General features: G+C 38.3%; 1 protein-coding gene across 4 annotated transcripts in view; it reads left to right on the plus strand.

Annotated features, from left to right (window-relative positions):
• The first annotated feature begins 3,060 nt into the window (after window positions 1-3,060).
• The window catches only part of LOC110986684 (palmitoyltransferase ZDHHC9-like), a 55,658-nt gene continuing 34,905 nt past the window's right edge, over window positions 3,061-23,813 (plus strand). Inside the window, exons 1-5 of one of the 4 annotated variants that reach the window (XM_022248781.2) lie at window positions 3,061-3,087; window positions 7,905-8,173; window positions 16,893-17,053; window positions 21,816-21,971; window positions 22,805-22,942. In XM_022248781.2, coding sequence (XP_022104473.1) covers window positions 3,076-3,087; window positions 7,905-8,173; window positions 16,893-17,053; window positions 21,816-21,971; window positions 22,805-22,942 — 736 coding nt within the window. In that variant the 5' untranslated portion in view covers window positions 3,061-3,075. The other 3 variants (XM_022248782.2, XM_022248780.2, XM_022248785.2) reach the window with 3 other exon arrangements.

The raw sequence follows: 23,813 nt of genomic DNA on the forward strand, positions 1-23,813 counted from the left end.
CTGCTTATTGACCAATCAGAACCTACACACTATGTGTTATTCGAATTTACCCGATAACAATTTCCCGCTTTACTACGAACCGCTGAAAAGTATATTCCAATTGGACGATCACTGAAGTTACGTGTTAACTTGTAGTTCCATAATTCCACGTAAACGGCAATCAATGCATGTTACCAGACTCTATGTGCGGTGCATGTGTAGTGGGCGTGGTTTAAACTGAAGTGACGTCACACTTACGAACAGGATAAATCAATCTCAAACGTCTTAGCTCGGTAGTATTCTTGAACGAAGATGTTTTGGACGAAAAGAAAGGGGATACGTTTGAACTTTGCTAGATAAATTGTAGGCACAAATGAGCCCACATTATTCGTAATATCCGTTGGGCTGATTTATATTCCTAAAAATTCAAGACTGTATGAATTAAAATATTTTATAATAATGCAGTTGAATAAATTCACTCGTTGAATAAGTGCAATCGTCGTAGTTGGGGTTAAAGTTAACAAATTAATGGTATAAAGAGCCAAGGATTCAAAAAAATTTCCATAAGCTTATTTTCAAACAATTGAAAACTATCGGACAGAAAACAGAGGAATTTCATTGTGGAGTGTTGTTGTTTTCATTATTTTTTCTTTCTTTAAAAGCAATGAAAAGCAAAGCTGTATGACGTAAATAACAATACAGGTTGATAGCACCCTGACTTGTATTACAAAAGACACATTGTACCGGGCACAAAGGTTTTTTTGTTCTCTTGATATACCTCAATTTATTACAAAGTGCAGGTCCATAAAATAAAACACCCTTGAATTTGATACATTAGAGAAAACCTCTCCAAATATTTAATTAGTTCTTTGCCAACTAATTGTCACGCAATAAAATGTGTGTCTCCAGATTTGACAATAATTATACTGAAACAGTAACACAATCCCAAGAGAGCAGTATTGTACCTAAAAAGTTATGTGCAATTTGAATAAGCATGGCATTAATCAGCATAATAGACCAAACAAGCGAATAATCTCGCATGTGGGCAAACTTTAGGACATTATGCACCAGCAAAAGTGATCCCCCCTCCACGCGTGGAAGATTAAATCAAAATCAAACAACTTTACTCAAAGTTTGTTCTAAATAAGCGACAATATCGATTATTAAAAATATAAAAGATTAACCGATTCAACAAAACCCTATTTGAACTGCTCCTGACACGACCTCATCAGAGACGCACTCTTAAAGGCAGTGTTCTGAGCATGGCATCATGGCTTTACAAATTATTTGTCTTTGCCGAGTGAATACGCCTCAATCATGCAGTACTTGTTTCTTGGAATTCTCTGCATTAAATATGAACAAACAAAACAAATAAGGTCAATGAAAAAACGGGGGCATATACCTAAACTGAATAATTTCCAATAACACGATCCTATTAATAATGACGACGTAGGTTCTGAAATTTGACTGGAACCGATCGTAGGCTTATACATGTACTTTTATTTGGACAGCCAGTTGTATTGTAAAAACCCAATGAATAAAACCCCCGCTATATGCCAAGTATAGTGCATGTACCGAAGGAATTCAAAATCACTTTCAAATCTGTCACTGTTGGTTAGGCCTATTGCGATCGGTATGATTTTTGTTTTAAAAAAAAGAAACTTACGGCTGGAAGGCAAGTCCAGATGCACAGTTATCGACAGTCTGGACTGAGGGTATCCAACGGCTTTGCAAGTCCAAACAATTTTTTCCACAGTTTTCTCTTAAAAATGAGAGAGAAACTGGAGCAACAACAACAAATTAAACTCTTCAGCCAAACTAATTTCCCGGTGTACAGCGTATGTGACGCGCCCTTGCCGGTCTGGTGTACGTGTGACAACCGTAATTCAAACCAAAGATCTTATAGCTCGTCGAAAAGTTCATTTGGACCCGTCGACGGTTCTGAGTCTGCCTTACGCTGCTCTTCGTGGAATCGCGCACGTGCTATGTCCCTGAATGACCTTGCTTTTTGAAATACAGAGGCTAGCTCATTATCCGCCCCGAGCAGAAGCACTCCCTCATCGGTTGAAAAGAGCCATTCTGGTAGGAAGTGTAACGTTCACCTTGTTGGTAGCGATGTGACCGTACGCGTGACGCTTGCATTTCCCAGTCGTTCGTGAACCAGCGAGGTTCAGTTCGGACCAAAATGAGCCTCCGCTGCTGAGAAAAATTATAGCTTCCATTGCTAAGAAAATGCGCCCTGTTGTGGTCCAGCTCGATGCCAATAAAGAGGTAAAAAGCGGGAGGGGACCTTAATTCCAACCAGTTACATTGACATATACATCTTGAAAAAAACCAATACAGTTACATTCACTCGTTACAAAAAAGTAGACAGAGACGTTCGACCATGGGCGTAGCCTGGAGTCAAGGGTGTAAACAGTGCCTTCCCCTTAGAAATCATCGTCCCTTCAGACTTACCCCGTCCAGTTGAAATTTTGAAAAAATATACACTGAGCAAAACAACCATTTGGTATGTCAATTATATCAGTTATGGAGGACAAAAAATGGACAACCCACATTTCTCAATCTCTGCCTTTAGATTTTCACGTTTTTACAATTCGCGTCAACTTTTTTTTTTTCAAAAACCCCAATTTTCAGCCAGAAGAAGTTTAGATTTCACTTTAACGACTCTCACGGCTCCCCCAAAGTGCATTAGTGAAAACTTCGAATTTGTACAAGTCAAAATAAATGTGGTGCTCCAAAAATGGACAACCCAGCATTTTTTCAAGTACGTTTTTGAACGTATTTTTCATGTTCGTTTCTCAGAAAGCGTACAACATGAGTACGAGAGGTTGGCTGTTTGGCTCCAAGTCGAGCAGCACAGTTAAATTTCGACTGAACTTCACAGCCAAAACACGACAAATCCATCCCTTCCGAATAAAATCCCGAATAAGCGTCCAAGTCCGGCAACTTGTTTTCCCCTGGGTCGGCTGAAGTCGGACGAAGTGCGTGAGGTGTGTTCCCTCATTGTCACCATTGGTCAAGAGAGGGCGGTATTCAAATTATTGTAATACACATGCGCAAATAATCGCCATTGAATATCCGGGCTGCGTATGCATGCAAAATAACGTACGTGATCGATCCTGCTATACTTTTACTTGCATGACTTGTGTTACGGTAGTGCCTAGCTTGCTCGTACTTGTGCATTCAGACTTTACTGTGTAATTTCCTGTACTTAGGCTGTAGTGTGTTTAAATTGTTTGAAGTTAATGGTTTCAGTAACGTTCAATATTTTATTGTGTGTACTGTTTGTATCAGGTGATTGATTAACGCGATTAGGTTCCAGGCTGTATTGGTTCTAAATTTTGTGTGGAACAAAACTGTGTAACGACGTGTGCGCGCCCCCGTAAGTTAATCACGCTGGCTGGATGACTTTCGAGCAAGTACTGAGTACTAGTAGCTAGGCCTAACGCCTAACACATCATTTGCCACATGTGGCTACGTAGAAACAGCTAATCAAATAACATTGCCACGGGCGGTTCGAACACATCACAACAAATTTGTAAGTAATCATGGATTGATGTGACTTCTGCTGACCAGCGATTTATCATTTAGAAGTTGTAACATTAACTATACTGAGTAGAATAGTACAGTAGGCCTAGGTCTATTCCTCTTTTTTATTTTGGATGGGATCGTCGTACTAACACTCCACACCTATATATAGAGTAAGGGTGAAACGGTTCTCAAAAATTTCAAAGACTTACCAAACATGCCAAAAATACCTCTATCATGTCTATCACCACCTAGAGGATGGTCCTCTAACGAAACCGCAGGAGAGGCCCATATGTAGTCGGGGCACAAGAGGTATTGACCAGGAAACAGTCACTGGTAGCACTCCCAAACAAACGTCACGATCAACAAGTCTTGTGTCCAGACCACGTAAAGCATACTCATGCATACTGTACGTCTTAGAGGACCATGCTCGCCCATAGACTTATTGCACCAGAAAACTCAACACGCCCGTATTTGAATGAGAGGAGGCAGCGAAAAGTTTAACATTGAAAGGGGTTTGGAGGTTGGAGGCCCAACAAGATTTGTCTATGGTTCATAGTTGTGTGTGTGTATGCCATGCTGTGCAGGGGATACATGCATGTTGTGTAGCGTCGTTTTTAGAAAACGGGTTGAAAACATGAAGATATATTATGGCTGCATCGTACAGTTAAAAGAAGGGAAGATCAATGTCTACTTTTATATTTTGCAACTACAGCAAAGTGTGTTATTGAGGGTAGGCAAGTCCTATGGGGAAAAGAATCTAAAGGCATTTTCGGAATGTGATTTCAAGGCATGATGCGTACATTGCAGAGTATCTGCCTGTAGGAGTGCATCGTATACCGTGTACCATAGCATTTCGCAGGTTTTCTGTACAAAATAGATTTCGTTTTTGAACATGAAGCGTCCATTTCTAGTGTTGATTTGAATCAGCCTGTGTCAGAGTTTTGTCGTACACTCGAAGTAACCAGATCCTCCCTATACACACATAAACAGGCATGCTTAAACTCAGACACTTGGCAGTAGCCGTGCGCATTCCAGCCCCCTCCCCAACTCCCCTGGTCAATGTGCTCATGTCCAGCCGGAGCGCAGACCGCATGCATAGACCCAACATTAAAAGGGCGTTGGGGGCCCAACGAGATTTGTCCAAGAATGTAGATCTCAACTTAGTGAACTAACTGTGACAACAAGCTTAAGTACCAGGGACACTGACCTAATAGTGCGTAAAATATTTGTGAATTATCTATGCGGCACAAAGACAAAATTGTAATGATTGCATTTTTTTCACCTTCAGTGAACATAGTGCGTAGCTCAATGTTGAAATGACTAACTAAATTTGGTGAATCAAGTTGAGTCAAGTCATTTTAACATTGTGACTTGAGTCAAGCCATTAGGTCAAGTCGAGTCAAGTTACGTACATGTACCAAGCTTTAGTCAATTTGAGTCACAAGTTTTTGAACAAAATACAATAAAATCAACTACTTATAAGTCATGTGGGTATTTTTATTTTCATTTAGACGTACCGAAAATAAATTAAAGTGACAGGTACATGTATGTATCTAACCAACTAAACTTTAGCTTTTAATTTTTTTTTAGACTCGAGTCTTATAAGCTTGTACATATACTTGTGTGGAGTCTCCATGAAAGATTTGAGTTGTCATTTGGTTGCAGAGACTTGAGTCGAGTTGAATCATTTACCCATCGAGAATTGAGTAGCCAAAATTGTGACTCAAGTTGAGTCATTTACTTGAGTCATTACACCTCTGGCACAGCATGTCCTCACAAGTGCAGCACATGCGTGATACACATGACAAATAACAATGGAGAGCCACAACCCATCAATAAAGGATTTGGTTCTCTCACTTTCGATTTTAGATTTGAATAGATTGTTACATTTTTTTAACCAATAACTGAATGTCAAAATTAGAAAAATCTCACAGGATTGTAAGTTGTTTCTGTACCAAAATTAGTCTTCCAAATTCAGAAATACACCAGTTTGGGAGAGTTATGGGCCAAAATGCTTGGTTGCATCGTACGATGAACTCCTACAACAGTTGTGATTATACACACACAATACAAAATTGATCTTTATCTTCCTTTTTCCACGGACCATTTACCAAGGATGTGCAACCGCGAACGGCCCCAGTGCAAACACATGTGCGACCTTGGTTCCATGTGAGTTACGGATTGTTATTACCCCCGCAGGCACTCTCAACTTTCTCTAAAAAACCCGTGACCACATGACACGCGTTGCAGCATGCAGCATGTACAGTGCAGCCCAAACGATGCGCCGACACGGTGCTTATATCTATTCGTTTTGACAAATAAATCTTCATTTATCGATTTCAAGGAGAAACGAAGTTTTAATGAAGCAAAATTCCCCAATTTTGTGGTACACCTTTCTCAGAATGTACAGGAGAAATATCTTGAGCAGCATATTTTTAGAAAGGGTGTACCCTGACTTAAAATATTACAAGAAAACAAAGTGGTAGACAGAAATATATGTTTTATTTTTAGAGATCCGCACGATACCGGTACACATGATACATATAAATCAGATGGACAATATCACACATGTACCACTAAAACTTTTGGTCTACCCATAGAACATGCAATTACAATATTTTTGTATGTCATATACACGCACTGTGTGTGTACATGAGCTGCAGTTTCAAGATTTCCTCTTTACACATTACATAGTACATATCCTGCAGGACTGTTAAATGAATAGATGTTCTATAAGTTATGATACCCTTCTGGATGACTGCAGTATCAAGGAAATAGTGTAACTACATGTACATACCTGTATGTATGGAGCTATTGGCAGTAAAGACCCAAAATTGTTAATTTTTTCAGACAGGTATTTCAGACTAATGCTTTATACTAGTCTGCCAGTGTACATGTATGTTCCATGATAGATGTACATGTATGAGAAAGAATGCTAACGACTACACTGTACATGTACATTGTAGAACATCTTTTCCTCAAGCAGCACGTCCAATGGATTTTACATGTACCTTGAAGAAAGGTTTAGAAAACACTTACTCACATGTACCTTGTTTATTCTGTGACAATTCTTTAACAACCAGAACTTTTATTTGTCTGCGTCACAGAGTTCATGTATATGTACAATGTAGCTCACACTGACATGACTTTTGAAAATATTCAGTGCACATGCACATGTATTTGCCCTTGCATCCAGGTACATGTTGCATGTGGGTTGTTTTTACCCTAACTATACCCTCATACATGTATGCTTGTCCCTGTAGTCAAAGGTATGCAAATAAGTAAAACAAAAAGGAAGCTTACAGGAACATTTACCTGTATTTGGTAACTTACAGAAGGACGAGGCCTCATTTAATGTACATTTATGCAAATGAGGTGTACAAATGATTAGTGTTTTCTTTACATCATATACAGGCATTGCACTGCCAGCAGTGCATTGCCTGTTATGCATGGTTTTGACAGTATTGGACATACATGGTGTTGGACGTGCACATCCAACACCATAGTTTTTAAGAGTTTGAAAAAATAGTTTAGGGAGTTATGGAAATGTTTAGGAAGAGGGTACTTATTATGCTTTGTATGGTGAATTTGGCAATCTTTTTCCAAAGGGTGTACTGTGGGGATGAAAAAACTATGTCAATTTGCGTGAACGTCATCGCTAGACTGCCATCCAATCAGTCCAGGAGTACGAACGGCTAAAGGGCATTTTTGTGGGCGGGGAAATGTAGGATCTTTATATTCATTTTGCAGTCACAGTTAATGCAGTAAGCATTAAATTAATGATGTTTTTAAAATGGTTATGTATTTATTGTTATTTTGAAATACTTCACGCGAAATAGATGTTTTCTATTGCTGTAACCCTTTAAATACTGAGAAATAGGGTAAAACTTGCTCACTGAAAGTCTTGTTCTTTAACCCTAACACTCCTCAATCCTTCACCTGTTAGAGGACTGAGGAGTGCTAGGGTTAAAGCCTGATCAGAAAGTTTTTACTCCAGTCTTGTAGTAGTTTGAAGTGTGCCCTAATAAGTGTAAGTAAACAGCTACAAATGACTTTCCATGTTGTTCTTGAAATTCTTTGAAATGTTTTAATAGAGAGCTTCTTTTCTTATGTATGTCCGAAGCCAAATTGACATTCGCACTGAATGCCACAAACAGTGGTATAATCTTTCAAAATAATGACAGATTTCCTCTGCTATTGACAACTGAAAAAATGTCGGCAATTTCCAGCAGCTCGGTCTTTTGTTATAAGGCCCAGCTCTTTTGTCCGGTTTCGGGCTCCCTGGCCTCGTGTGTAAAGCCTATGTGCCCGAAACTGGGCACATCAGCAGGAAATGGTTAAATATACATTGAACATATCGTTGAAAATGCTTTTTTTCATTATTTGCATAGGAAGAGAGACAGTTTGCAGCAAAAGTTGAAGTTGGTCACATGCTTTCACCGCAGACCAATATTTCACTACGACCAACTGATTCACCGTCGTCCAGCAGATACGCAGCGTTGGATAACGGTACCAACATGACAAAACGTAAATGGCAGGTTTTACCAGGGCGGAACTCTTTCTACTGTGATGGGCGTATAATGATGGCAAGACAGAAGGGAGTTTTCTTTCTAACTCTTGGACTGATCATTATTACCTGCACATTATTCTTTGCATTTGAGTAAGTAGAACGTAAGTAAATACAGTGTACTGTGTACAAATGTAGCCACACCATCATTTTCCTGCTTTGGCATTGCACTTTGTGATACAGTATATTAAATCATGTACCGGTATGTGATGCATTTTTCTGTTTGGATTGTATGAATTTGCGATGCATACATGTAGGGAGTCTAATTGCTCTCAGTGTTTAGCCAAAAAATACAAAAAAGTTCTGATAGAAATAGATGTTTTGCTCACAACTTTTGCCTGCATGTATGTGAATTGTGAGGGTGATGCCGACAGTTATGGATGTGTAAAACTGTTCTAACAGTCTAGTATAATGGTGCATTTTTGAAAGGTTAGGTACATGTAACCACCCAAATGCACAATGATAAAAATCCATACATCGTACACATAGGAGCCCTCTACAAAAAAGCCACATTGGACTCATTTGTTCTTGACTGATTTGTTTGCCGTCATGTATATGTACATGTGGTGTTGTAGACTCGCATCACTTGACATGGGCTTGAGTTGAACTCGAGCGGCTGTTTTTATGACTCGTTACTTTACTTTTATTTATCAGTTTTTGACTAGTGACTAGGACTTGCAAAAATGACTTGTGACGTGACTTGGACTTACTCTGTATGACTTGTTACCAAAGCAAGTCAGAAAACTACTCAATGGAACCCATTGAAGTATATATTAGACCTGTCAACTTACGCCTTCGGTTCTTAAAATAATCAGAGTAAGACTTTGCTCAGCTCGCAACTTCTACTTATCTGCCTAAGGCCAAGTCAGAATCACTTGGCTGTGGTTTGAAATAAATTACTAAAAGAATTTGCCACTCGACTTATACTTGGACAAAAAGACTTGTGATTCGCTTGTGTTTGGACCAAATTGTGACTTTACCTGTGATCAAATGATTTGTTACTTAACTTGATCTGTGATCAAGTAACTTGTTACTTGACTTGTGACTGGACCAAATGACTGGTGACTTGGCTTAGACTTGCAAAAATTGACTCGTGACTTTTCCTGGACTTGTAAAAATTGACTTGCTACCACTTCTGCATATATGTGCATGCCTGATTTACATTCTGGCTGTCACATGGCTAAGCCTGTGTGATCCAGATACTGGAAAATGGATTGTGTCAAAAGAGGGTGCTGAGAAATGTCCAAATGTGTAAATTATACTGTTACTGCTCAGGTGGACTCCCTGACCACACTTCATGCACATGTACATTACAGAGGCAGTCCTGGATATGAAGGGTCTAAACAAGGGCGATAAATTTTATAACTAATATTTTCAACACTTCTACCTTTTAAAAGAAGCCACTTTCACATCTGCAAATCCTATGTGTCCTTATCGATTCAGCTGGTGGGTTGAAAAATTTTACATACCGGTATCACCACAGAGGACAAAAACAGGAAAATAAACTTGGAAGTAATGTTAATTCTTGTTGTCGTAGCCTGTATTCAGCTGTTCTCCAATTCGTACAGTGTTCGCATGCAAGTATTTGGCTTACAAGCTGCGTACACGCACATAAAGTATGCGCAACGTGATTCTCTGTCCTGAGTATGCACAACATCATGGGTTAGGCTATGGTGTGCATTGGTGACAGTAGGCCTATGTACCTGAATGCAGGTCTACTGCAGTGAAGCTGAAATTTAGGATTTGTAGTAATCCGGGCCATTTTTGCAACATTTTTGTTACATTGTGAGCCTTTGTATAAGACTTGTTTTTCCAAAAATGAACAAAAGTGCAACTCCACATGTCATTTTTCAAAACTTCTAAAAGAGTGACTTTGGTTATTTAAACACAAATTTGCACCTTCCGATTTTAATTATAAAAATGATTATTTGGTGATAATTGGGCAGATCATGTACAGTTTGTGGATATTTGGTTGACTACCAGTGCATATCAAAGGGAGTTGAATTCATTTAAAGTTTTAATTAATTTGTTTGTACCAGATGCCTTGATTTCAAAATTTCTCTCAACAATGAAGAAATTCAGTACAATTTTTGACATGTAATTTAAAGCTCTTCAGAAAGACCTATTAAGAAAATGGGTCATGAAAAAATAGTACAAAACTGATGGAAAATAATTAGATACTGTACATGTAGATTTGGCTGTCTTCATCCTCTTAAAGTTTAAAGGCATTCAAACTACACCAGTATATCTAACAGGTTGAATGACTCTTGTAACTGCTGACTTCAGGACCCGGTCATTTCTGAGACATGTTTTTTTATTTTGTGATTATAGTTTTAATATTTGTAAGTATTGTAATCTTTCTTTCACCATATACGAATCTGTTCAAAAGTATCGCGGGAATGATTACTTCCCGGTAATTTTTAGGTGGCCAGGATTTATACATGTACAAATGTAGGTTGTTCATGTCTGTCAAAAATGCTGAAAGATTGGCATTGTTGTTGGTGTCCCAGATATTGGGCATGACTCCCTAACTTTCATCAGACATAGTGAATTAATTCACTGTTGTTCACTTCAGAAAAAATGAACCCCCAAAGTTCATTGTTCTCCAATTGCTCATATTTTTAGAACTTGTCATGATGTGGGAACAAGTCAAATGTACTCAAAAAGACTTACATAAGTTGTGTACAAAATTTGACAAAAGTTTAGGGGACTCCTGACATTATCCAGCAAGGCTAGTGATTCAAGGACCTGGTATATTTGTTGAGGTTGCCCAGTTGAAAGTTACACCATTTTTCTTTATTACAAAGACTGTTGGGATATACATGTACATGTTATGAGTCACTGATGCTGATTAACCGTGATTTCTTGAGCCTTTACGAAAAATCACTTCAGATTTATTGACTTTTTTTAATTGGTGCAATGTTAGGGGATCCACCACCTAATATTCGGACAGGGCTCAAGCATGACAGTCATAACTTCAACCACCCCAATGAATTTTAAGCCAATTGTCAAAGATGTTTAGGGATATATATTTACATGTATCTTCTCTAAAAACATTGATGATCAGAAAGTCGGAAGGCACTAATGATTACAGGGGACTCCAAACATGCTGCACTATACATGCAAGTTTGCAGTTGCTTGATGTGAGGCAAATGTAGCTACATGTAGGTACATGTAAGTTCGAAGAGGGAGCATATCAGTTTTCCCCAAAAAATCCATATGAATTAGGCCGAATCCCCTGGCGATTTCTTTAAAAGTTGACAGTCTGGCTATCTGTCCACTGCTCTAAAATTTGACTCTTCACTGCTGATTACAAATTCATATTTGCTTATAATGTGCTGTTTGGTTACAAATTACAAAGTTACAAATGAAAGGCCGATCAGCCGCACAATTTGTGGGTGATCGCTACCAGTACTTACTGCACGTTGGTGGTACACTGTTTGTGCCATGCCTGCAACTCTTGCTAATCTATGAAGCATCACTCTAGCCTGTTCATCATGATCAACATGCCCGCAACATATAATGCTCTTTTTTATTCGTCATCTTTCAAAACTCTTTCCTGTTTCATGAACTTCTATAAAATGTGTATTGAACAAATAGAATGCTTCAAAGAGAGATTGTCGATGACCATTATTCCCATAAGCACCCTGCAGACTTCTGGAGCCTGCTATGCTGATCGAAGTTATTCATGTACTATACATGTACATGTAGAATGAAAAACAGGTTGTTTTGCGAATTTATCTTTATGATCCCAAATGTAAAGCTGAAAATATGCACATTTTTTGGGGTACGAATAATGGCTTAGTGAGTGGGAGAGGGGATTAGATATGGCACCTCCGTAGTAATCAATTTTAGTTGGCAAATAGAGCTTTGGTCAGCAAATGAATCCAAATTTGGTACATAATGAGCTTTATGTAGTTATAAGTTGGCAAATTGACTCTGGTACACCTCTCCAAAGAAAATGCATTCGTACCAATAGGGTGTTACCGGTCGGTCTGAAGCCCTCGACCTGACCACAAAACAAAAAGGTTTCTACGACTCGTACTTTACATTTTTTCTGATGTTTAGTCGGGACATGTACAATCGTAAGTTCAGTGCTAAAAACTGACTAATAGCCAACCATTATACAGGAACATTTACATGTAATGTATACACATACATCTAGTTCTTTTGCCCATTGCATTTACTGTAATGTAATGAAGAGTGGCATCCAGCCTTAAGCACTGTATCTCCAGACATGCCAGAAGTACATTTTCGTTGGGTTCAAACTTTCCAGATATCTTGAAAGGGAAGTGATTGACACAAGCATGTTGCCCTCATGTGATGAAGACATCATCATGAGACATGTCACGTGACATTAAAGATGCAGTTTTCAAAGAACTATACATGTACATGTATCTCCTGAAGCACATCTTTTTTAGTTAAGATCTACATGTAAATGTAAGCATATGAATATGAACACTCTCAAACATTTTGTGCTAAGCCAACAAGGTACAGTGCTTTTCTTCACAACCACAAAAAGGTGAAAAAGCCCTGTGTTCTGTCCTTGAGACAGACAGTTCCTCTAGTCTTTTTTTCCTTTTTCAGACTTTCCTCCATAGGGTTTGTACACATCTTTTTCTTTCATAGGACTTTGGTAGTTTTATACATCTTATTGATTTCAGATTGACTTGGCAGATCTTAAGATAATCATGTCAGGTAGATCCTACTTGATATTCGTCATGATGACATGATTTATTTTTGAATTTTAAATATTTAATTTTTCCCCTAGGTTTTGTACATGTTTTCCTTAGAATAATTGTGTTACTTGACTTCGGTAGTTTCTAAAATATGATTGCCTTCATACGTAACAAACCTTCAGACAATTAGCAATGGTCCTACGATAAAATCAACATGATGATGTCATCACGTTTTTTATATTTGAATTTTGAATATTTAATTTTCCCACAGTTTTTGCACTGTACATGTTTTTCAACAGGAAGTCTGCTTTTGCAATGCTATCGATCTGACTGAGTCCGTGTTAGGTAACACTCTAAGGACACAAGCTAGAAAGATTCCTGTACAGGTTCTCATAATGATGTCATCAGCTGGCAAGTCACGTGACTTTAAAGGGCATTCTTCATAGCACTACATGTATATCTCGTAAAGTTCATGTCCGATTGGATTGAAACTTTCTGTATGGCTGGAAACTGTGGAAAGGGAACATTTTAGACCCCAATTGACCCGATGCAATTTATGATGACGTCATCAGCTGACAAGTCATGTGACATTAAAGGGGCTTTCTTTAAAGTGCTATATCTTGTGAAGTACATGTCCATTTGGGTGAAATCTTTGTGTATAGCTTGAAGGGGAAGGGTTTAGACCCAGATTGACCTGATGCTATTATTACATCATCGGGTGACAAGTCACATGACCTTAAAGGGGCACTCTGTTAAGTACTATTATCTCCTGAAGTACGTGTCAGATTGGGATGAACTTTGTGTATAGCTTGAAGGGAAAGGGTTTTAGGCTTAACTTGACCTGATGTTGTGATGACGTCTTTGGGTGACAAGTCACATAAACCGGGCACTCTTTAAAGTAGTATACATGTATCTCATGACGTACATATCTCATTTGGTTAAAACTCTGCAGATAACTAGAAAGGGAAGGGATTTAGACCCAAATTGACCTGATGTGATGATAACGTCATCGGGTAACAAGTCACAAGACATTAAAGGGGCACTCCTAAAAGCACAATATCTTGCAAAGTACATGTACATGTCCCATTGGCTTGGAACTTTGCAGACCACTAAAAAGAGTTTCATCTGATGGTGGTATTATATGACAAGTCACGTTACATGTATGGAGATGACTTTAAATGATTTTAAATGTTCCACTGACCAGTGTTTGTACTATATTATCTATCTGCACTTGTCATTAAATCTTGTAAGTAGTTTGTCAAGAATTTCGTCACTGGTTTCAGATATACATGTATGAAACCAGGGCCGAAGCAGCTGTGCTTGTCCACAAACACTTTTCTTGTTTGACATTGAATTTTATTCCTGAAGTATGTTCTCAAAGGCCTAATCTTTAGTCTGAAGTCAATATACATGTACATGTAACCTTTTGGGACTATTAATTTGCAAACATGAGATTTCACTCACTACACAACAGCATTTTCTGTGGTTTTATAGTCGATTGTCTGGCTTAAGCAGTGCGCAGTAATAAAGTAGTGCACGGCCATATGCATTTACATCTACATGTATGTACCTGTATTAGGAGTCCTGATTTTTGACATTTCAGTGTTGATGGCTGTTAGCAGTAAATCCTACTCAGTAAATGATCATGCACTGTGTACATGTATTGTATAATGGCGTGTGAGTACATTTACTGTGTGCTGTTTGGTACAAGGTATATTGGGTCTGCTTGACAAGACCAAAGTCTTAAAGTAAACGGTACACATGCCACAATTTCACAAATGCTATTTTTATTGCTAAAAAAATTTCACAAGCGGTAAGAGTTCCACATACGGACATTTCTGTAGTTTTTTCCCAACAGTGGTGCATTTGCATCACATACATTACAATAAACTACATGCAGTATACATGGATATATGTACTATATACATGTATGTACATGTATTATACATGTACATGCACATGTCCAACAAAGAGTACTGGGAGGCCTACATATTTTTTCTCACTTTGCCATATTCTTGAGTCAACCACCTTGAGGCGACTCCTTAATGTGTGGGAGTAAAGATGATGCCGCGAGGCATATACCGTACATGTATGTATCACACTAGTACATGTACATGTATTCTTACATGTACTAGTACATGTAGGCTCTGATGAGTAATTCCAAATGATGGATAGTAACTTATATCACTTGTATTTTCCAGTGAAAAACAATTGGAAACAAAGTCTTCCCTGTAATTGTAGCAAAATAATCAGCCTGACTATAGTCAGCAGGGCTCCTTCCCATTTATGAGTGTTTGGTAAATGAAGTGGCGTTTGGAAGCATGACCCACAGTGGCCGTCTTGTGGACTAAGCTCATTGAAAACTTTCATGTATGTGAACGTGACCACTGTTGGCATACATTAAATGTTTACTTGATACATGTAGTGTGATCTTAATTAATGTTGTGAGAATTATGCAGTTACATGCACATGGACACTGTAATGCAATGCTTGATTGCTAGAAACTTTGCCTCATGCTTTTTGTTTTTATACATTTGGTAGTGCGTGGAAGCACTCTACATGTACGTACCGGTATATGTACATGTATATAGTGTACACGTACATTGCACATGTGTACATATACATAACCTATGTACATGTATAGTGGATATTTACAATACACAGGTACGTATTTACACATGGAAGTATAGTACCCGTACCTAAATGTACATGTCATACATTTACGTAGTGTACATATGCATATAATGAAATGAGGGTAACCTGTGGATGGTAACAAACACTTCAGTGTACTTTTGTTTCTGTTAGTCTTTCTTCTAACATCTGAAGGTTGGTTTGGCAAATACCATAACTTGTGGTTGGGTTTGTCGTGTAGGTCAGTTGCAACACAATCACTGATGACACAGAAAAGTACCCATATTTGTTAGATCGTTAGCTTAGTATGTCCAGTCTGTAAAGTCTTCCTTTTTTGGGGGGGAAAGAGTTGAAAAAGTATTCATAGATTCAAGAATCATGGATGACTTCAGTGATCGACAAATGCTGTCACTTTAAGTTGCCATAAACGAAAATGCCTATGCACCACTGGATCATGTGTCCTGTGTGATGCATAATTTTCATCATTATGGGCAAGCTTTGTTTGGACTTGAAAAGAAATTGGTAAACTCAAAGTATAACCTACCGGTACATTCACTTTTTAAAAATACAACTATTCAGATTTTGAAATGTACCGGTATTTGCATTGAAGGCCCTGTGTATTGATCATGAAAGCAGTTCTTGAAATACACTTAAATGTCACATTAAAAAGTATAAAGTTTAGTTTTAATGAGCCAATGAAAATGTCCACATTCATGAGCAATATCCTGTCATGCCAATTGTACCGCTACATGTGCAGAGTGTAGGCAGACACTACATGTATGTACCGGTACTTCATGTACTCAGTGCACATGCTTCATGAAAAATCGTCATATATTTCTATTTTGCAGTGGTCATTCTGTTGCTAGTGTTTTTAGTTGATTGATGATAACCAGTGAGCTTCTCCTGTGCACAGATGTTTCAAAAAGCTACTGGTTAAAGTTCAGACTTGCTCCAAATTCATGTATACATAAAACCCTAAATTGTAGTGTGTGGGATGTCAAGTTCAGGTTACAGATGTGCCTGAGCACAGCAGTAACCACAGTAAGTCAACATACATGTATGACCACTACATGTCAAGATGCTCCCCCCCACCCCGCTTGTAAAAACTCCACATATAAAACTGGAATAGAATATGGCTATGTGAGTACTGTACACTCGACAAACTCAACCAGTAACTAATCATTCAGAAGGCCATCAAGGACCAGATGTTTTTTTTATTATTACATGTACTGTTACCTGAGATACAATGTACATTGTATTTAGAGGTACATGTACATTTACATGTATACATGTACGGTATGGTACATACAGTGTGCACAGTGAATGGATGGTCAGACTTACATATTGACATAAAAATGGTTTGCGTTTATTTTGTCAGGTTTGTGCATCTTCCAGGGGCAAATGTCAACATTGGATGTATTATGGTTTTATAGTTATATGCTGGCCTTTGCATTGACTAGAAAGGTTTTTCATGACTGGTTCCTTTAATACCCTACATGTAGCTGCCCCTACCTAGCTGGACGCCTGTCTGTTGCTATCCCTATTGTGGGTGGTCTTCTTGTCATCTTCTGCCTTTCAACACTTCTAAGGACCAGCTTCAGTGACCCAGGTGTCCTGCCTCGTGCCACACCTGATGAAGCTGCAGACATTGAGAGACAAATGGGTAAGATATTCTATATTTTTCGACCACATGTCAAGTGTGCATGGCATTTTGTGATCGGCAGATTCCAGTTAAAGTAGGAATTTGTTTACTGTACATGTACTTGTACAAGTCATTTTCACTTCTTTTAAAACCCTAACAGCCCCAAATCCTCCTATTTCAATATGATTTTATATACGTCCTGGGGGTTAGGGTTTTAATTCACTGTACACATTTATCTACATATGAGTGATTCTATAAATTAGGGGTCCAACTTGGGGACATTTTGGTGTCCTGTTACACATGAAGCCATTCAACTTTTCTTCCTTTCTTCATGTAGAATTGTAACATTATCAAACATTTTGCAGATTGAACAGTATATTGTACAAGTCATAAACTATGTAATCCTGTTTGATCTACAGAATGTGAACAGTACTAATGTTAATTCCATCCAGAAAAGCTGAATGGTTTCACCTGTAACAGAACACCAAAATGTCCCCAAGATGGACCTCTAATTTATATAATCACCCATATACGAACATATACAAGCAGTGTATGTACATGTTTGTGGCACGTTTGTCATTTTAGGATTGTTCAAGACATTACAGAATAGGGCTTTGTGTTTTATCTAATGAAACACACCTGACAATATAGGGGGTCGTCCATTTTTGTCAGTTTCATGAGAGTACAAAGCGTATGCTGGGGGAGGGATTGAATTGGTTGTGTATGCTTTTAGAAACATGTTAAAAATGATGATTATCAACAGCCAACTGTCACCCCAAACTATTGCGTGTGTGCAGAGAGTGCGCACCACTTTGATAATGCATCATTCACACGAGTTCAAGCAATGTCTATGACTCCATGTCACCACTCAACAATTTTGCCTGGTGTCGTATATAAAAGGTACATACACAAGTACCAAGCAAAATTCACTAATGTTGAAGTCACAGCCACATGTGAAACAGTCTTCAAGCACCCCCCAAAGCTCCACCACTTTTTATAAGCTTTTGTGAAGAGGAGAACAAATCAAATCAAAGGTGCATTTTCTAACTGCTATTCTTGGATGTAAAAAATTGACACTTTTATTTTAAGAAAAAGTACCTGTCCATCGTGCAATTTGTCCTTAATTACTACTTGCCTGAACTGAAAGAGGAATTTGTCCCCGGCAATCAGAAAACCACGAGTGTTGAGGCTTGTCATGGACAGTGGTTTTCCTCTTGCCATTATTCTCTGGTCATCTCCTGCACTTGAACAGCCATACATTGTGAAATAGAATGGGTCCTTACGCAACAAAGAGAAATTACCATTTTTTGTTCATTCATTTTGTACTCTGAGAGGGGGAGGGGACCAGGAAATAAGAGTACACTTTGTACACTTGTAAAAATGACAAAAATGGATGACCCCTAAATGGATTCCTTCCAGCTACAACTTACGGTTATTATGTTTTTCATTCACATTTCATGGGTACAGGCACTGTAGCCGCTAACATTCTCTCCGAGTGTGATCTGTCATTAATGCTGTGATTGAGACATGAACTTTTTTGTTGCTTAGGGAATTACATGTATGCAACTTTCTGGCCATGGTTGTTGTCGAATCATTATTGCTTTTCTGTTCTTGCTGAACTCCTATTGTGTTCCCATAATTTTTGTTGGCTGTGAATATACACTTTTCCAATTGGTAAATAATTGTAGTGTGAGATGATTGTGACACAGTATGATTTGGATTGTCAGACGAATGACATGTTAAGTGTGAGCTGAGTGAGAGTGCATGGTTGACTGATACGGTGCCCGTACATGTACCACCCTTCTGAAATCTCTGATGCTGCGTGTGAAGATAGCTGGCAAATCTTAGTTCCTGTGCGATTTGGTCAAAACATTGACAAACTCAGAGCCAGTAGATCCTTAACAACTGGCTTTGCCTCAGGTGCCATTTGTCCCCAAGGGTGTACAAAATCCACGGTCCCAACTATCAGTTACTTTTGTATATCTACATGTATACATACATGTACTGATGCTCGGACAGAATGACATGTACTGTACTCATACATCTGCAAATGTTGAACATCTCCAAAAAAGTACATTTAGCTGTTTTTTTTTTTTTTTTTTTTTAATTATTTATCCTGGGGAAACCTCTCAGTGAAACACTGATTTCCAGAGGTGCCCAGCAATTACAATAAAATCAGTTAAATCCATCAAATATGATAAAATACTAAAAATCCAAAATTCAACTGAACTACATGTACTTAAAAACCAAAAATTAAAATCCATGAACCAGCCATGCACACATACATGTATTTAAAGCTCAACAGTAACTAATAATTGAAACACCAACACCAAATAATGAAACTCACAAACAGGTAGGAATTAAAACAACAATGATCTGTACGTGTGTTTAAAACTTGACAGTGTTGTGGGTAGTGGGCTCTTAAGAGCAGCGGGCAAGGCGTTGAAAGCATAAGCTCCACGAACAACGAATCTGCGTTTACCCGAGTTCGATTTACTGAATGGAATGACTAAGGAACCATGAGAACCTGACCGAGTATTATAATGATGCAAATCAGTGGTATAAATGAAGAAGTTGCACAGTTGCGGTGGTAATTGCATAATTAGACTTTTATAAACCAATATCTTTAAAGTACGCCTTTCGTCCAAAGTATCCCACTCTAATGTCGATAGAACAAGCTCTGTAGGGATTCTCCGTGGAAGACCGAGGATGAGTCGGCCAGCACTATTCTGAATTTTACTGAGCCCGTTGTGTGCTAGTTTTGAGGAATTTCCCCAGACAGCATCACAGTAATCAAAGTGTGGCAGGATCAATGTTTTATACAACAGGCCTAAAGTATGTTGTGGGAGAACACATTTGAGCCTCCGGAGAACACCTACGCGTTTATTGGCTTTTTGAACAAGTGCATCGGTATGATGACTCCAAGTCAAAGATGGGTCCGGCAATGCACCTAGATACTCTACACTAGATAGTGTTGCCGATCTGAACATGTAAATTATTCCCCCCTCGGCCTAGTTTAGCTTGAGTACCAAACAGCATACTTTTCGTTTTGTTAGCATTCAAGGTAAGGACATTCATTTGCAACCATTTAGAGATTTCTGCCATATCCCTGTTTAAAACTCTATTTATGCCATCTACAGATTTATCACGAGTGAAAATTGCGGTGTCGTCAGCATATAAAAATATCATAGTATCCCGAGAAACAACACCAGTTATATCATTGATATACAGAGTGAAAAGAAGTGGACCTGAGGCACTCCAAAATTAACTCCAGCAGGAGTTGAATACTTGTCACCGATTTTAGTAACTTGCTGCCGTCCCTGTAAATACGATTTAAACCAGTCAAGTTCAAGGCCACGCACTCCAATATCATAAAGTTTGTCAATAAGACGACCGTGGTGAACAGTATCAAAAGCCTTCTTTAAGTCCAGAAATACTGCTCTTGTGAAAAAACCCGAGTTCATATTTTCAAGCAAGTAGTCGGTAACTCTCAAAAGACATATTTGAGTGGAGTGCATTGGCCTGAAACCTGACTGGTTATCGGAGAGTATGGTGTTCCTATCTACATAGTCTAACAGCTGTTTGTGGATTAACTTTTCGAAAATCTTCATACAAGCAGATAGAACAGAAATGGGCCTGTAATTATTGATATCAAGATAATCCTTTATTACATCAGACATTGGAAATTAATTCACTGCTGTTCTCTTCAGGAAAAATAACCCCCAAATTCAGCCATTATGTAATGGTCAATTTTGATAGTTTGGTAAAAATTTGCTCATTATACAGTTCATTGCACGGTTCCGCAAATGGAAATCGTCTGGTGTTGCTGGCAGTGCTAAAAGGTACTTTTGTGGAAAGTATTCATCCAAAAATATTCGGAAAATATCTGACACTGAACAACTTTGAAGAGTTATTTGAAACAAAGATATTACGGAACATTTTTCAGGGGTTGGCCGTTTGCTCTGGTCTGCAAATATTTGCCGGTTCCACAAAAAGTGCCCTTTCTCTTTGTAAGGCAAGGCTTTTTTTTCCGACTCGGACAGCCATGTTCACATCCAGCACTTTGCTTAGAGGTACGTGTATAAAACCTGCATTTGCTGAACTGGATAAAAATCTAGCAGCTACTTTTGCATCCAAAAGATACAAATTTAAAAGAGTACACACCTCATAGTTTTGTGGCTGGATAACAGATCATTTCCGACTACAACAAGGTCGTTAGTTTTATAAATATCACGGTTATGAGTGCTTCAAAGAGCAACAAACGTAACACCATGCAAAATGCACATGCACAACTAGTCACAGACTGTGTTACATGTAGGTGAAAAAGGCCATGGCCGTACTTTGTGAGTTGGTGTGGTGGTTCCGTAGTTTTCCTTAAGACATAAATGTGAACTATCCAACTGAAATGCAAACCATGTCTTCCATGATTTCATCTTTTTGATGAAAATGAAGTCAAATTTCTCGATTTTGTAGAACCGGCAAATTGTGGAACTGGGCAATCAACAACACAGTGGGCATTAACATGTACCCGTCTGTACATGTACATGGACTGTGTATAGTTGCCATGGATGGGAGTAAATAATATACACTGTAGGTGCATGTATCCTGTACAGAGCATCAGAGAATCATTGTTGCATGTTACACGTGTACAGGGTCATTGTTAGTGATTTTTTATTGGCTTGGTAAAGGAGTCATTACATTTTCTTTCTCCTGGAATATTGTACATGCACATGTACTATGGTCATAAACATTTCAAATACCATTATTTGTTTCCTATCTACAGAGGTACCCAATCCAGATAATCCCACCTACCGTCCTCCTCCTCGGATTAAAGAAGTTGTAATTAACGGTCAGACTGTCAAACTAAAATACTGCTTCACCTGTAAGATCTTCAGACCTCCTAGGGCATCACATTGCAGTCTTTGTGATAATTGCGTTGGTAAGTATACATGTACTGGTACAAGTAGTATACTCCTGCATCTACATGTACCGGTATATAACGCGTTTGGCAGAGAATTGGAATTCTGACATTTTGAACTTTCCCAATGAAAATTCCAATCTTAAAAGATTTTTTCCACAAAACTTCTTTTGTTAAAACAAACATTCTAGAAAAAGTCAACAAAATGAGATAACAACTATAGTGTATAACCATGGGCCAGTATTTGATGTCTTTCATTAGTTGTAAATGTGGTGTTTCCTTCCTTAAAATCTTGGCCAAGGTGATCGTATATATTCCATCGGGCAGCTTCAATCACGTACGAGTGCACATGCGAATGTTGCATGCTTGACTAGTTTATCTTGAATAAGTAGAGTACCATCACAACACTATGCCTTACCATCACATGATTGTGTCATCACAGGAAAAAGGTCTATAAAACCCTAACAAGGAGGTGGTGTGTCGTCCTGTTTAGAAAACAGTGTTCTTGAGTCATGTTTCTGCTATTCAAGCGCGAAAACAAGAAACCCTCGTGAAGAATAGGCCACCTGAACTTGACCTTTCAATCTGATGAGCGTGAACAAATGGCTTATCCACAAAGATGCAGTGCACATATCAGCAAACCCCATGGACACTGACACTGCCTACAGCTTGATTGGATAATTAAATTGTAAAGTAGTTCCATTTATATGCTACTGTTGCACTTCTACCATCACAACTGGAGTCACAATTATTTTTGTATTGTACATTAACCCAAATTTAAAAATTCCACATTCATGACATTAGTCCAGCTTTTCATGACTTTTTAATCATGCACAATGTTTATTTCTTACCAGAGCAATTTGACCACCACTGTCCATGGGTTGGTAACTGTGTCGGCAAGAGGAACTACAGGTTTTTCTACTTATTTATTGTCTCAACATGTTTCCTCGCAATCTATGTGTTTGCATGTAATATAACGACCATAGTTCTATGTAAGTACAGTGGTGTTTGTTGCTCTTTAGTTCATTCACATGATCTAGAAATCTGTTTTATAAAATGTAGGACAGATGATGTTAAATGAAACATGCAGAGGATATTCAGCTGAATACAGAAGTATACATGTACTTGTATATGTATATTACAGTACACACAAGATCCTTACCTCTTTTCATTGAAAGTGACAATAAGGTTGAAGTTTTTGTGTTTAAAAGAAATTATTTCACAGTATTTTTATTTAGTCACGCAAGCCACTACTTGCCAAAAGAGGGTAAGAAGAGTACACAAAGTCGTCCTTCACATTTATCTCATAACAAAGTATCAGGAAAAACTGGCCATTACCAATTAATCGCGAAAAGTTTCAACATGTTCAAAGAAATATGGCTGTTGCTATTGTCCAGACAAGCTACTAAAGCATGATAAACTTGTAGAAAGAGGAAAGTCAAGAAAATGTAGAAAAATGTGATATGTATTTGTACACAGAGCTGTGGAGCCACTACTGTTCCGGGTGGATGATAGCTCATGAATATGGAAATTTCATTGGCATTATCACCAAAATGTTAAAGTTTCTGCCTTTTGCTGCCAAGAAGAAGGTGGAAAGGTCATAGTAACAATGCAAGAAAGCTTTCCTAAAAATATTTAAGTAATGAGAAAATCTCCTTGCTGCCGGAACTTGGAACAAAAGACCTGCTGCTGGGAATTGCCATCAGTTTTCGGCTTGCATTTTTCGAAGGTAGTCCGTCACTGTTTTTCAATAGTGTACCACTGTTTTAGGTATAGCACGCCTGCATTTTAGCACTGTGGACAAAAGTGCTCCGGGGTTCCATTGATGAGCAACACATCATCGCTGCATGCTAATCCAGCAGT

The sequence above is a fragment of the Acanthaster planci genome, linkage group LG15, assembly GCF_054643075.1.
Source record: "Acanthaster planci isolate LZ-2023a linkage group LG15, COTS_SCS, whole genome shotgun sequence".
NCBI classification, from domain to species: domain Eukaryota; kingdom Metazoa; phylum Echinodermata; class Asteroidea; order Valvatida; family Acanthasteridae; genus Acanthaster; species Acanthaster planci.